Raw genomic sequence first — 13,936 nt, 5'->3', positions numbered from 1 at the left:
ATGAGTCTTGACTTTTAGAAATTTTACAAAAACCGAAAGATTATACTGTATATACCGGTAAACATACAATTTATATGATAAACATATATATATAGTATACTCACAACTGAACAGTAAATAAAGCACACAATAAATAAGATATAAAGTCGCCATTTTGTAGCATTTCTTTCGATGATTTAAATGCATCGACAGGTAAGCGATTTTCCGGAAATAGGCCAACGTATAACAATTACATATGTCATTCGACTAACGTAAGTTATATTTTTTTATAAAACCTAGATGGTCGAATGGTTTTGTGAAGACAGATTTGCCACTATGTCAAAGAAGCATGCAGATACAAGTCCCGCTGAAGAAGGACGAACATTACTTCCGTAAAGTTTGTAGATCTAACAATATTGGGCTAGTCATGTATATTCCTTCGTTACCCGATGGAAAATGTTAGTCGAGAGGACGTCAGAAATTTTTTTTGGATAATCTCCAACTTAATCCTTTTGTGTATACCAGTTGAATGATTTCAGACCTTAAATTTAGACAAAACTATCGATTAATCTCTGTTTGAACATGGATTCGCCGCGATGGGCAATCTGATCGTATTAAGATTGTAATAATGCAAATATATAATTAACAAAATTTTATTCCGGTTTAACAGAGCTCTACATGGCTGGTTCCTTGCATTTGGTACGCTCTTACAAATGGATTTGTAAGCCGTCTTATAGGTTCTAGGTTTATCAAACTTTTATGTACACTTATGCCAAGTAATGAAGATTCTATTGCCCGTAATTAAAATTTGCCACACAAGTGACAGTACCTTAGATACCAAGGAATGTCTGTACTCCATTATTATTAGGACAAAAATTATGGAATATCTAAAACATATATGTGTTGAAGCCCTTGATTTATCCAACACTGGGATTGTAATTTTTTTCAACTTGATTTTTCATTTCAACGTTCAGACTGTTTCAAAACTTTTATTTTATCAGTTGATCGTGTATTACTATCATTAGAAAATCACGTCATGAATGTTGTACAATTGTGTATACACGCTACAAATATACAAATTCTATGACTTTTTATATCTAACTATGGAAAATACAAATCCTGTGTATCTCAATGTATATAATATAAACATTTCAGAATGGCCCAGAAAGGATATTAATCCAACAGAATTGCAAATGCAACTATATATTCCATCACAACTAGAGTTTGTTAGAATTACTCATATTATAGTATCCGAATCCATACTTTATCAGGTGCAGTAATTCTTCATTAAGACATCTTTTTGTTACTATAAGGTACAACCGCAGATACCATTAATTGTGCAATAAACATAGACCACTAGACGTTTTGGGGATATCAACAACTTGGACCAGACAAAATAAGCAATTTTCCTAAATTTACCGCTTTGAAGTCACTTATTCTGAATGTAATCATTCCATTTATTAGTAGGAATTTTCTTTTTGACCTAGCTTTCAGTAACTGCGAGTACTCTTAGAACGGTACCTTGTGATTTTGGTATTTATTTTATGGTTTTATGTGTGCTTAGTAACGATATTATGAGTCATGTCTTTCCCAACGGATTTAATAGCTTTTTTCCATGTTGTATTGTTACACCATTATCCCAGGTACGGGAAGGGTTACGCCAAAACAAACATGTTCAACTCCGCCACATGCTTTATGCACCCGTCCTTAGTTAAAAGATTGTTGTCGTTGGTTGTTGTCTGCCTTATTTGTTTTTCATGTGTTGTCATGCATGGGCCTTTGTAGCTTTACACACAGTGCCCAAGGTTTTTTTTTTAATTCCTCGCCTTTTGGTCTCTTGTGGACAGCTGTTTCATTGGAAACTGTATTACATCTTTTTTCTATAAACGAATTTGGTAGAGAACATTGTTAGTTGTGCATTCAGCTCCACAACTCGAACTGATTAATTGGTGCTCAAAACTACTTTCAGCACTATTGTGCTATTTCGTGACGGTCAGTTTTTATTGGTGGAGGAAACCGGAGTGCCCGAAGATAATCACCGACCTTCGGTAGGAAAACTGACAATCCTCTATAGTCAATTAAGATTGTAGTCGAACTCACAACCTCAGTATTGACAGGCTAGTGAAACAGCAGTTAGCCACCGAGGCCCCTTTTATCATTTTATCATCTTTGTTATTTAAAACAAAATATTCTTAAATAGCAAAGACCTTTCAAATCTTTTAATGTTTCGAAAAATATTTTCAAATACAATCCTTAAGCTTTAACTCGTCTGAAAAATACATTTGTTATTGCGTGTCACAAAAGAGAAGCCTAGGGACTTTGATGATTTCTTTCTGTCCATTTTTTGGTTCTTTATGGAAATCTTCTATACAAGCAGCAAAACAAAGGGTTATATAAACTTTGTTTTGAAATATGTTGCGAAGTTAATAGATAGTTTAAGAACATTCATGTCACAAAAGATGTTGTTTGATTCCATTTTCTCTTTGAAACATCTTAACTTTAAAAAGTTGAGTACCTTTACTTGTATTATTGAGATAAATGTACTTATTGGTGTATTTAAAAAATGACTTAATATTACAGGCTTTCAGTATCAAATATTTGTAATCTCTGTTGAGTTAATTCACAACTGGTCAGACTCAATAGCGACATGTTTTCTCAGTCTTAGATCTGTAGATACAAAAATGGTCATCTTACGTGTCCTATTCTCCATTGTGACTAAGTATTATTGCACGGTGAATGTATGCATTCATAGCAGGAGACTTTTTCCTATTCGACGCGTCCAGTTTCGCTTCTTTTGCAATTCATGCAATTCCTTTAACTTTTTTAAACTTAATTTGTATCTTCTTAATGGATTTATTTTATTTGCACGTCAGTAAACTAATGTTGACTCAATTCTAGACTACGAATAACATATATGGACACGTAAGCACGTGTATCAGTATAATGCTGAAATTTGTTTTAATATAAACCCTCAATAAATTATAAAATGTATAAGAATTTTTTTGCCGGCCGAAACTGTCAACGAAATCAGTCTTTCTGCTACTTGCTTCCCAAGTTTCATTTCTTTAAGTTGACATTGAACATTGTGAACATGTGTTGTTATATCTTCGAACACTAGAAGTTCCAAAGGTCATTTCCATAAAAATATCTGCTTTTTGAAGTACTCCTCGGGATCACAATATATCTGATAAATACTACATTATCTCATTTAAAAGAAAGATTATTAGTAGAGTGTCATTTGAATAAAACTATATATTTTTTTTATGTCTTTTTACTTTGTCAACGACAACCATAATTTAATCATTAAAATTTATCGAATTGGCAGCTGGAATTGTTTTGAAATGTCTTTTTTTTTAAATAATACATTTTAATTGGATGCAAGCTCAAATGAAATTCTGTTTCGAATATGGATGGCGAAATTGTTACCAGATAACTGTCGAACACAACCTGTCTCTTTGAAGGTTACTACCATCTCAAGGATTATTTATTGTATAAGGAAAATTTGATTACGTGTGTTATAACAGATCGAGGTTTCGCTGATTTGGCACACCAAGTAAGGACATTTAATTCTAAAATACTTATAAGAGACTTATGATTAAGTACACCAGATGCGTATTTCATCGTCATAAAACTCATCAGTGAAACCCGAACCCAAACAGTTGGAATGATAAATCAATAACAAAGCTGAAGAGCATTGAAATCAAGCGAAGGCTATCTATGTCTGGAGTTAAACAATTTTTTTTGAGTTAAGAACTCATTAAAAGAGGGACGAAAGATACCAGAGGGACAGTCAAACTCATAGATCGAATACAAACTGACAACGCCATGGCCAAAAATAAAAAGACATACAGACAAATAATAGTACAGATGACACAACATAGAAAACTAAAGACTAAGCAACACGAACCCCACCAAAAAATGGGGGTGATCTCAGGTGCTCAAACCCTGTAAATTCTTAATAAGCTCTCTACCATGGTTATCCTTTAACTGATACCTTCAATATGAAAAGAGGTATAATTGCCGATGAAACAACCACCTCCCTCCTCCGAAAGCAAAGAACGTTGAAGTCAGTAGCTTACTTCACCATTTACGACCTTCAACAATGAGAACATTATAGTCTGTATAGTAAGCTATAAAAGGCCACACACAACATGACATAATGTAGAACAATTCAATAGTGATAAATCAAAAGCCTGATTAATTCTATATCAAACAAAAACGAATATGACCGACAGTAACCAATGACAACCATTAAATTACAGGATCCTGGCATGGGACAGGCACTGAATTACAGGATCCTGGCATGGGACAGGCAATTAAAGAATGTAGAGAGGTTAAACATATCTATGGGCACTCAATTGCTCCCTTAAACCGTGATAGTGTTGTAACAGCACAAAATAAGAAAAATCTATCAATTGTGAACTTTCCATTTCTATGTAGCAACATTCCAGCAGCGCCTGCATACGGAGTATATATATCTCCCAATTGATACGATATTCCCGTGCTTGTGTTTCCTATCATGATTTCCTTGATAGAGGATTGCTGCTCACAAGGAAGCTATTAAACCAAAAGTTCCAAATGGTGAGGTTGAAATCATCCCTTCGTAAATTTTACGGACGCCATCACGAGTTGGTTGACCGTTATGGAATAACCGTTTCACAGATGATATCGGATATGTTCCTTATGTCGTAACTACAATACCCTTTCCTTTTCACGAATGTGACTTACCGAATTAGACTATTTACCGGATTTGTAATAACATAAGCAACACGACGGGTGCCACATGTGGAGCAGGATCTGCTTACCCTTCCGGAGCACCTGAGATCACCCCCAGTTTTTGGTGGGTTTAGTGTTGCTTAGTCTTTAGTTTTCTATGTTGTGTCATCTGTACTATTATTTGTCTGTTTGTCTTTTTATTTTTGGCCATGGCGTTGTCAGTTTGTTTTCGATCTATGAGTTTGACTGTCCCTCTGGTATCTTTCGTCCCTCTTCTATAGAAATCAAATGGGTAGGATTGGATCATCACTGTTTCATGGGACAGACAGAGGTTAAACAGAATACCCTGCGGGGATGTAATTATATAAGTATCGACAGAATGTAGAACCATCAGTTTCATGAATGTATTAAGTTGTGTAATAAATGATTAAAAACACAATCAATGTTACGATAAAGACAACACTAAAGATTTTTCCATAGTGTAAAATTAATAACCTTTTTTAAGAATAAGTTTTTTCAAAGGATCATATCATCACCGTAAAAATTAGAATATTTTGTAACAGTTTTGTAATAAGGTTTTTACAGGTACAAACAAATTTCTAAAACCATTTGATTGTATCTATGAAGGAATTATATAAAGGTTTTAAATAATTTGTGGTAATGAAATCCCTGGCTTAACAATTTACCAGTCATACAGCGAACTAGTTGGAAAACACCGTACGAAGCGGTCATAGGAACAACACTGTCCAAAAACCACATGATTATCCCTGATGACTCTAGATTTTTTATTTCTGGACAATTTGTTGAATATGCTGTCTCAGTTTTAGTACCTTAACAAGAAAGCACCCTTTATTCTTGCAGACCTTAAGAATCCTACAAAAATTGAAAAGGTCAATAAGATACATGTAATAAAAAAATCTTACAACATTTGCAAGTATTTAGAATTTAGTTTTATGTATCAACATCATTTCATTTTCAAGTAATTAGGATCTAGTTATATGTATCAACATTATTATTATTTATTTTTTTGTTGTTGTTTGGTTTTAGATTGTTTTATTTCTGACTGAATTTTATATAACTTAAACTTTGATTTTTATTTTCATTCCTATTTAGTACTATTCTGTTTTTTGAAATAAAAGAGGAAACTAATACTTTAGTAAATAAAGTACCATATTTTTCCGTTACACTAATTATATTCTTTAACTCTCGAGTGTTCACAAGTGGATTTGTAACATGTCCTTTGATAATGATTTCATGTATTATATTGCATCAATTGTACAGCCTTCAATGTTTTAAAATGGTTTCTTTTAAAGGGAGACATGTCTTCATATACTGTCTATGTTCATGTAAGTATACTAAATTGTTTGAATGTGAATGTTAAAAAGTATTAAAAACTTAAATTATAACAAAACCTTATCATCGCTTAGAAAATAAATATGCATTGACAAACCTCTTCAACCAAATGCCTTCACAAATAAATTTATCCATTTTTTTGAAATAAATTCTCAACTGATTTTTTAACCTCGGGCATGGCTTATTCAATTTGTTTGCTATTACTTCTAGGCCCTAATATTGATATTAAGCTCCAAAGTTATTTTATGATTTTTCATTATTCCCTAAATTTGACTTTTAGCATATTTTATCTATAAGTCTACATACGTATTGAAGGAAGCAACAACAGCATGTTCTTCACTTACCTAATGTGGGTAGATAGCAATGCTGTACTATGGGTAGACACACTGGTCTAATGTGAGTAGACACCATTGCTGTATTGTGGAGAAACACAACTGCTCAACTGTGGGTAGACACCACTACTGATATTACTGTTGGTAGAAACTACTGTTAATTGTACTTTGAGCAAACAGCACTGCTGTACTTCCGGTAGATACCACTGCTAAATGTACTGTTGGTATAAACCACTGCTAACTATACTATTGGTATAAACCACTGCTAACTGTAATGTTGGTATAAACCACTGCTAATTACAGTATTGATAGACACCACTGCGATACTGTTGGGACACCGATGTTTTGTGTGAAGAGAAACATCTGCTTATTGTTCTGTATGTGGAAACCATTGCTAATCTTAATGTTGGAAGATTTTTTGATTTTTTTTTGTGTTTTAACGCCACTTTTAGCACCGCTTTTGGGCTATTTCGTGGCGGCCAGTTTTTATTGGTGGAGGAAGCCGGAGTGCCCGGAGAAAACCACCGACCTTCGATAGGAAAACTGACAATCTTAGTCAATTAAGATTGGAGTCGAGTGCACCCGCACGAGCGGGGTTCGAACTCACAACCTCAGTGTTGACTGGCAAGTGATTAAAGTAGTAACTACTTAGACCACTCGGCCAGCCCCAAAATGTTGGTAGACACCACGGCTGTACTGTGGGTGGATACCACTGCAGACTGTACAATGGGTAATTATTAAATATGTACTGTAGGTTGAAACCACTGTTGATTGTTGAGTGGTAAATACCACTGTTAATTATATTGTGAGTAGCTGTTAAGCTGATGGTAGAGAAACCACTGGTAACTATCCTGTATGTAGAAACCACTGATAATTGTATTGTTGGTAGACACCACGGCTATACTGTGGGTAGAAACCACTTCTGATTGTACTTAGAGTGAACACCACTGCTGATTGTACTGTGCGTAGTAACCATTGATATGGTCATAATTATAAATTAACTGTTAACAAAACTTTTAATTTTTCGAAATACCAATTTTCTACCCTAGAAATAGATTTCCTTAGCTGTATTTGGCAAAACCTTTCGGAATTTTTTGTCCTACGAGCTCTTCAACTTCATACTTTATTTGGCCTTTTTAACGTTTTTGATTCGAGCGTCACTGATAAGTCTCTTGTAATGATATGCGCGTCTGGCGTACAAAATTGTAATCCATGATGAGTTAATGTATTTGCATGTTTTACGCGATGTATCAATCTACTGTTGCAATACACTACAAACCAGTAAAAGTCTGAAATGGCCTATATCTGTACTCGACTGTACTGATTTTTACTCGACCAGTCTGAATTGGTCTGAATTTTACTCGACATTACTCGACCCCAGTCTTAACCATACTCCACTGTACTGATTTGTACTTGACCCTTATCTTTGCCACTGAAAATAGTCTGAACTATTACTCGACCAGTCTGAGACAGTCTTAACCCATTCTCGACCTGTACTCGACCTATTTTTTTCAGTCTAAATCATACTCGACCAAAGGTCTGAACAATACTCGACCAGTCTGAACCATACTTGACCAAATAACCTCTACTTTTTCTAAATTTTAACTGTTAAAACAAATTTCTTTTTAACTGACATGACAACAGCCACAATGAAATAAAGATATATTATAAAAACTAATTTTTACATTCTTACATGATTCTCAGATTTATCAAATAGAGATAGTTAAATCAAATTATCTTATGTAATAATTTAATTATATTAATTTTAAAGTTTTAGAGTTTTGTTAAAAACAGATTTTCTTTTACCTAAAAACCACACCTATACTGAGGGTAATTAAACCTTATTAAGGTGCTTCTTGTTTGGCATGTGTTTTTTTTTTAAATTAATTTTCCTAAATTCCTAAATAAAAACTACACAGGTTTCATGGTTACATACAAAAAATGTACAATAGTTATATAATTATCTTTTTAATGAGGTAACAACAGCCAACAAAATCACTGAAATTGTTTTACCTTATTTTAGAAATATATCTATTATTATAATTTGGGATATATTATATACAATATATATCAAAAAGGGATAAAAATTAAAGAAATTAATAAAATTGTTCTTCTGATTAGTGGTGAAGTATAAAGTAATACCTCCTGCTTGGGGCAAACTCACACCTGGTCAGAGAGTATTAAATTCTAAATAACATTCATTCAAACTTGCAACATCCTGTGAAACTTAAATCACAAGGCCTTTTGAATTCATTAGATAAGTAATACACGAGTTTAAGAAAAATAGGGCTTTCTTTCTACCTGTAAAACATACATGTACTGAGGTAATTAAACCTTATTAAAGTGCTTCTTGTATGCCATGTCTTTAATTTTGACAAAAATAATTTAAATTTAATTGAAACAAATTTTTACTGTAACTTTGGAACACATTTCCTTTTTTTAAAAGTTTATCACAGGATTACTATGGAAGTTCTATTATCATCTTTATTTTAAATTCTTGGTTTAACAAAACAAAGGTGTCATTTTTTAAATTTATCAAGTTGCTTTATATGTTATTTTATATATATTTAAAAAAAAAAATGTTCACTGCATTATTAACTAAACTCAACTGACACCATAAATCTATACTAGGCTTAAGTTAATGGTGAAAATTGTCCAGTAACCATAAAATATATCTGAAACATTCAAAAAATTTTGAATAACATTGAAAATATTAGTCACAATTCAGTTTTGAGATTATTTGACCAGTTGGTTTTTTTTTATTTTAAAAGTGATATATATGTATGTATATAAGTGTTGATGAATACGGTGTTGAAGTTATATTATGTTTATTGTGAAATTTTGGTTTCAATGCTAAATTGAGTACATTTTTAATTTCAAATTTTTGTTCAAATTTCTAGCCAGGGGAAATAGCTGTTGTTAAAAACAGTTCCTAAATTGATGAAATACAATAGATAGATACAAAAAATAGGTCTAGGTTGGTTAAGACTTGGTCGAGTATGGTTAAGACTAGGTCGAGCATGATTCAGACTAGGTCGAGTATGGTTCAGACTAGGTCGAGCAATGTTCAGACTAGGTCGAGCATGGTTCAGACGCGTATAAAATGGTTAAGTACTGGTCGAGTACAAGTTCAGACTGTTAAGTATGGTTCAGACTACAGTCGAGTATTATCAAGTAAATTTCAGACCAATTCAGACTGGTCGAGTAAAAATCAGTACAGTCGAGTACAGATATAGGCCATTTCAGACTTTTACTGGTTTGTAGTGATATTCTCAAATAAAGTTAATGTTAGATGGTTTGTACTATTCCTTTTTGAACGTGTTAGGTAATTTTAGTAAAATGTTATATATAGGTCATGTAGGTATAAGAGGATATCAGGAATTATCAAAATTATTTGACAGTAAGACAGACCACACCATGCAACTACACGTGTACCAATAATCCCGCATCCTTTGAGAGAATAAAAGCATAAACAAAACCAACGAAAGCACATGTATTTTTTTATATTTCGACCACTCTGAACGTTCCTGAAGAAGTTTAGTTAAGAAATAGACTTGGAACGCAGCACAAGCGTTACGTTTAACTTTGGTATAATGATTTTTCTTTTATTTACAGGGATATATGTTGAAACAGCAGATTTAGACTATATCGAGTCTTCAATCAAAAATTATTTCTCTGATACACGTCATCATGTTATAAACAACGATTACAAAATGGCGTCAAGAGATTATATTTACAAAGAGTTTTCGTCCTTTGGATTGGTTGCTGAATACTTTGAATTTAGCTTATCTCCTGTATCTACAAAGGTTAGTGGCAGGGGCGGATCCAGCAATTTTTAAAAGGGGGGTCCTAACCGGGGGGGGTTCCAACTATATGTCCCCATTCAAATGCATTAATCGTCAAAAAAGGGGGGTTGCAACCCCGGAACACCCCCCTCCCCCCTGGATCCGCCACTAAGTGGTGTGCGTGAATAGTTTAAATATTATATTTAAGTAGTAAAAAACTCATGTAATAATTCTAATATTAGTTGTTGCTAGCCTTTATTTTTAATACAGCATCTAGATTGTAACCAGTGCAAGCGCAAATATTGTGGACACTTAAGATAGATCTAGTTATTTCTGAACTAAGAGTACTGCGACATTATATGTCTATATGGAATAGACGTTAGTTGATAAGGTGGAAGAAACATTTTCATCCCTAATGAAAGGTCCTTTATATCCTGCCATGTTTCTATCCCAGGAATAGATTACTTTAGCTGTATGTGGTAAAACCTTTCGGAATTTCAGGTCCTCAATGCACTTCATTTTCGTACTTTATTCGGCCTTTTAAAATTTTTTGATTCGAACGTAACTGAGGAGTTTTTTGCAGATAAAACGCGTGTCTGGCGTACAAAATTTAAATCCTGGTAAATATGGTAGGTTTATCCTAGCTTATGAACTATATAATATAAACGACCTTCCACTCATCGGTCGTCGGGATTCTTAGGGACTTTCGCTATGTGTGAAATTAATCTTAATTTAATGCATCAATATTTAGTATTGTGTCGCTAAACAGTTAGAAATCGTAATTTTACACCCTAGCATCGCCAATCGGGTTCCGGAAAACTGATTACCTTTTGGTTGAGAGCTTGTTTCTGGTTTTGGTAAATATTCTTATTTTGAAACTGATATCCTCAAAACAGTCACGAGGTGTTTTGAAAAGTCAAATATTGTTCTTTTCTGTTGAAACGGATATATTACCAACTACAAATACAGCGAATACAAGAAGTTTTCATTATCCTCGTCAGTAATTGTCGTATGCAATATCTTAATGTTTTTAGTTATTTAGAAAATTGGGCGTTAATGGTTGTTTTGGTTATTTGTCGTAAATTTAGTCACAACTTTTATACAGGCTGGCGCCGATTTAGAGCTAGGCATATAGTATAGGCATATTTCTATTGTAGACTGATGTGGTCCTCTATATTTCTTTTTGTTATGTGCGTCATTTGTTTGCTGCATGTCTGGTTAAGGTACATTGTATACGCGCTCACCTACTTTTAATCATAGTTGAGTTTTGTCCTTTTCATTAAGATTACGAATAAGTTAATCAATTACTTAAATAACCTTTCATATTAAAAGTAAAATACCTAAATAAACTATTCTTCTGATTATTAGGATGGGTTTTGGCCAAGTATATTTTACGTAACCATTTCATTTTCTGGCGAAACACAAATCATTTCGTCAAATAACCTTGTATTCACCTTGAAAACTGTGAAATTACCGTTCCCATTTCTTTGACTCGTTTGTTTTTTGTGATCGATACATTTATGTAAAAAAAAAATACAAAGTAAAAATGGAAAAGCAAAAAAAACAGGAAAGAAAAAGTAAGATAGAAATCATTGACAAATAAACAGACGATACTTAATCAACTAAGGGAATTCGATAAAAGGAATTCAGAAAACAAGTGACGTAGTATGGCAAATAAGGAAGTCGTTTTGTCCTGTATCTAAGACTTAATATCAATCGGTATTTTGTAGTTTGTTTTAAGACTTCGCAAGTTATTGGTATTTCTTGTGTGTGTTTCTGCATACCAAATACATCGGCAATCGCTAAATTATAAAGCGTGCTGTTTCAGTTGATGATAGGGGCGTCTTAATGTTGTTGTGACTTGTGAGCACTGCGGGTCAGCGTTGAAGACCTTCTTGAGGTTTATTGCTCTTCAACTTCGTATATCATTCGGCCTTTCAACTGATTGGTCTAAGTAGACAAACGCGCGATTAACGTACCAAATTATAAGCCTGATAACTTTGATATGTTTAACTGCTGTCCATTTGATATATTGTTTTGCGAATATTTCATTATAGTTTTGTTATATGTTTTACGTATCCACCCATACCGTTTCTTTCGAATCCATGCTAAGGCAGTAGAATCCTTACAATTGTGTGGCAACAAAATGATATTTACTTTACATATGTTGACAAAGTATCTTATACTATGTAGTTGCATAAACTTATAAATTTTCAACCATAACAATATAATGTTAAAAATTATTTTAGTCAAATTTTACAACGGTTATTGGTATGCTGAAAGGTAGCCATTTTGGTACGGCTTATGACAAGATGATAGCCATTGGTGCTCATTATGATACAGCTAACACCACAAAAGGTATGTCATAAATCATCATTTTTACCTTAATATCTTTTGTAAAAGTTTATCAGCGTGAAATGAATCTAAGTTATAGCTGAAGGAGGTTGGTACCACTAAAATAGTATAAAGAAAAACCGAACTCCAAGGTTAATTCAAAAAGGGGGAAATCCATAAAAACTGACAAAATCAAAAGTTGGACTTCATCAACCAACGGAAGATTGATACAAAAATATCTTATTCCGTGTACTACAATATGAAAAAATACCTAGAACGCTACAAAATGATCTAGTGTTTGATTTTAATTTGGTCAACTAAGGAAATAACGAACAATGAAGATTTCTATTACGACACTAACTTTATATCTTTTTACCGATAGGTGTGGATGACAACGGCTCAGGTGTAGTTGCTATGTTGGAAGTTGCCCGGCAAATAACAGCAATGAACGGAAAGGGGACAAAAAGGAAAAATACAATTATGTTTGCTGCTTTTGACCTGAAAGAACAAAGTATGACTAATGCTATTAGTTTACTCTTGTTTCCTCTGATCTAACATATATTAATATATGTAAAAAAAATGTCACGCAATATTCCATCGTAAATCTTGGATTTGACTACCACCAACAGTGTTCTCCTGATTCAAAAAAATAAAGCACAAAAGCGCTGTTCGCCAACCACATATCTTATATTTTACTATTTACGAGAATGAAATTGAAAGTGAAGATAAAAAAAGAACATAATAAATAGGGAATATCATTTCGTCGATGTTTTTATGTTTCTTTGCTCTGTCAACTTTGTAATTTAATTAGGTTTCCCAACTGATTTGATTAGAGCGCCACAGATGAGTTCTATGTAAATGAAATGCCTGTTTGTAGTACAAAATACCAAGCCTTGTATCTTTGATATATTTTTTTTTTATCGTACTTGTAAACCCCTTATGATAGATATTTCATCTATGAACTTAATGTGCTTCCATTTTTTTCATTTCTTAAGAATTTGTTCTCTTTATGGTGTATCTACTCATTTTTATATAAATGTAATTCACAATCTTTAAAGCCTTCAAAATATCAAACTTGAATTTTCTTTAAGAATGCAAAGGCAGTGAATTATTACTGGCTTCATGGCTACAACCTTGGTTATTTAAGAACTATGGCCAAGCAGCTGAATCACTGGAATCGCATGGTGTTTTTATTTTGGACTCGGTAATGGCTTATAATGCTTCCATCAAGTCGCAGACCATTCTACCAAATATGAAACGTTTAGTAAGTTTTTTAGAAAGCCTTAGTTAAATTTGAAACATATCTAGTTGCTCAGATTAAATTATGGTTATAATTTGTGTATTTTGTGAATGTGAAGCACAGTTATCTTTGAAAAATATTATGACACAAATCTTATTTGATTTCTATATTTGGTTCGTTATATGTTTTGCATTTGC

The 13,936-nt window shown here is 33.1% G+C and overlaps 2 protein-coding genes across 13 annotated transcripts in view; one reads left to right on the top strand and one right to left on the bottom strand.

Annotated features, from left to right (window-relative positions):
• Positions 1 to 224, bottom strand: part of LOC127700500 (uncharacterized) — a 245,133-nt gene extending 244,909 nt beyond the window's left edge. For both annotated transcript variants that reach the window (XM_052203994.1, XM_052203995.1), the window contains exon 1: positions 105 to 224. In XM_052203994.1, coding sequence (XP_052059954.1) covers positions 105 to 186 — 82 coding nt within the window. In that variant the 5' untranslated portion in view covers positions 187 to 224. The remainder of the gene's footprint in view (positions 1 to 104) is intronic.
• The window catches only part of LOC127700504 (uncharacterized protein YfbL-like), a 323,855-nt gene that overhangs the window by 221,803 nt on the left and 88,116 nt on the right, over positions 1 to 13,936 (top strand). For 2 of the 11 annotated variants that reach the window (XM_052204018.1, XM_052204010.1), the window contains exons 4-5: positions 12,882 to 13,010; positions 13,591 to 13,763. The exons of 3 other annotated variants lie outside the window; for them this stretch is intronic. In XM_052204018.1, the coding sequence (XP_052059978.1) occupies positions 12,882 to 13,010; positions 13,591 to 13,763 (302 nt within the window). Of the gene's footprint in view, positions 1 to 226; positions 252 to 282; positions 377 to 5,803; positions 6,042 to 9,995; positions 10,187 to 12,414; positions 12,524 to 12,881; positions 13,011 to 13,590; positions 13,764 to 13,936 lie in introns of those variants that run through there. 6 more of the 11 variants (XM_052204017.1, XM_052204016.1, XM_052204014.1 and 3 more) reach the window with 6 other exon arrangements.

The sequence above is a fragment of the Mytilus californianus genome, unplaced genomic scaffold (assembly GCF_021869535.1).
Source record: "Mytilus californianus isolate M0D057914Y unplaced genomic scaffold, xbMytCali1.0.p SCAF_5, whole genome shotgun sequence".
Lineage (NCBI taxonomy): Eukaryota > Metazoa > Mollusca > Bivalvia > Mytilida > Mytilidae > Mytilus > Mytilus californianus.
This window is presented reverse-complemented; position numbering and strand designations above follow the sequence as displayed.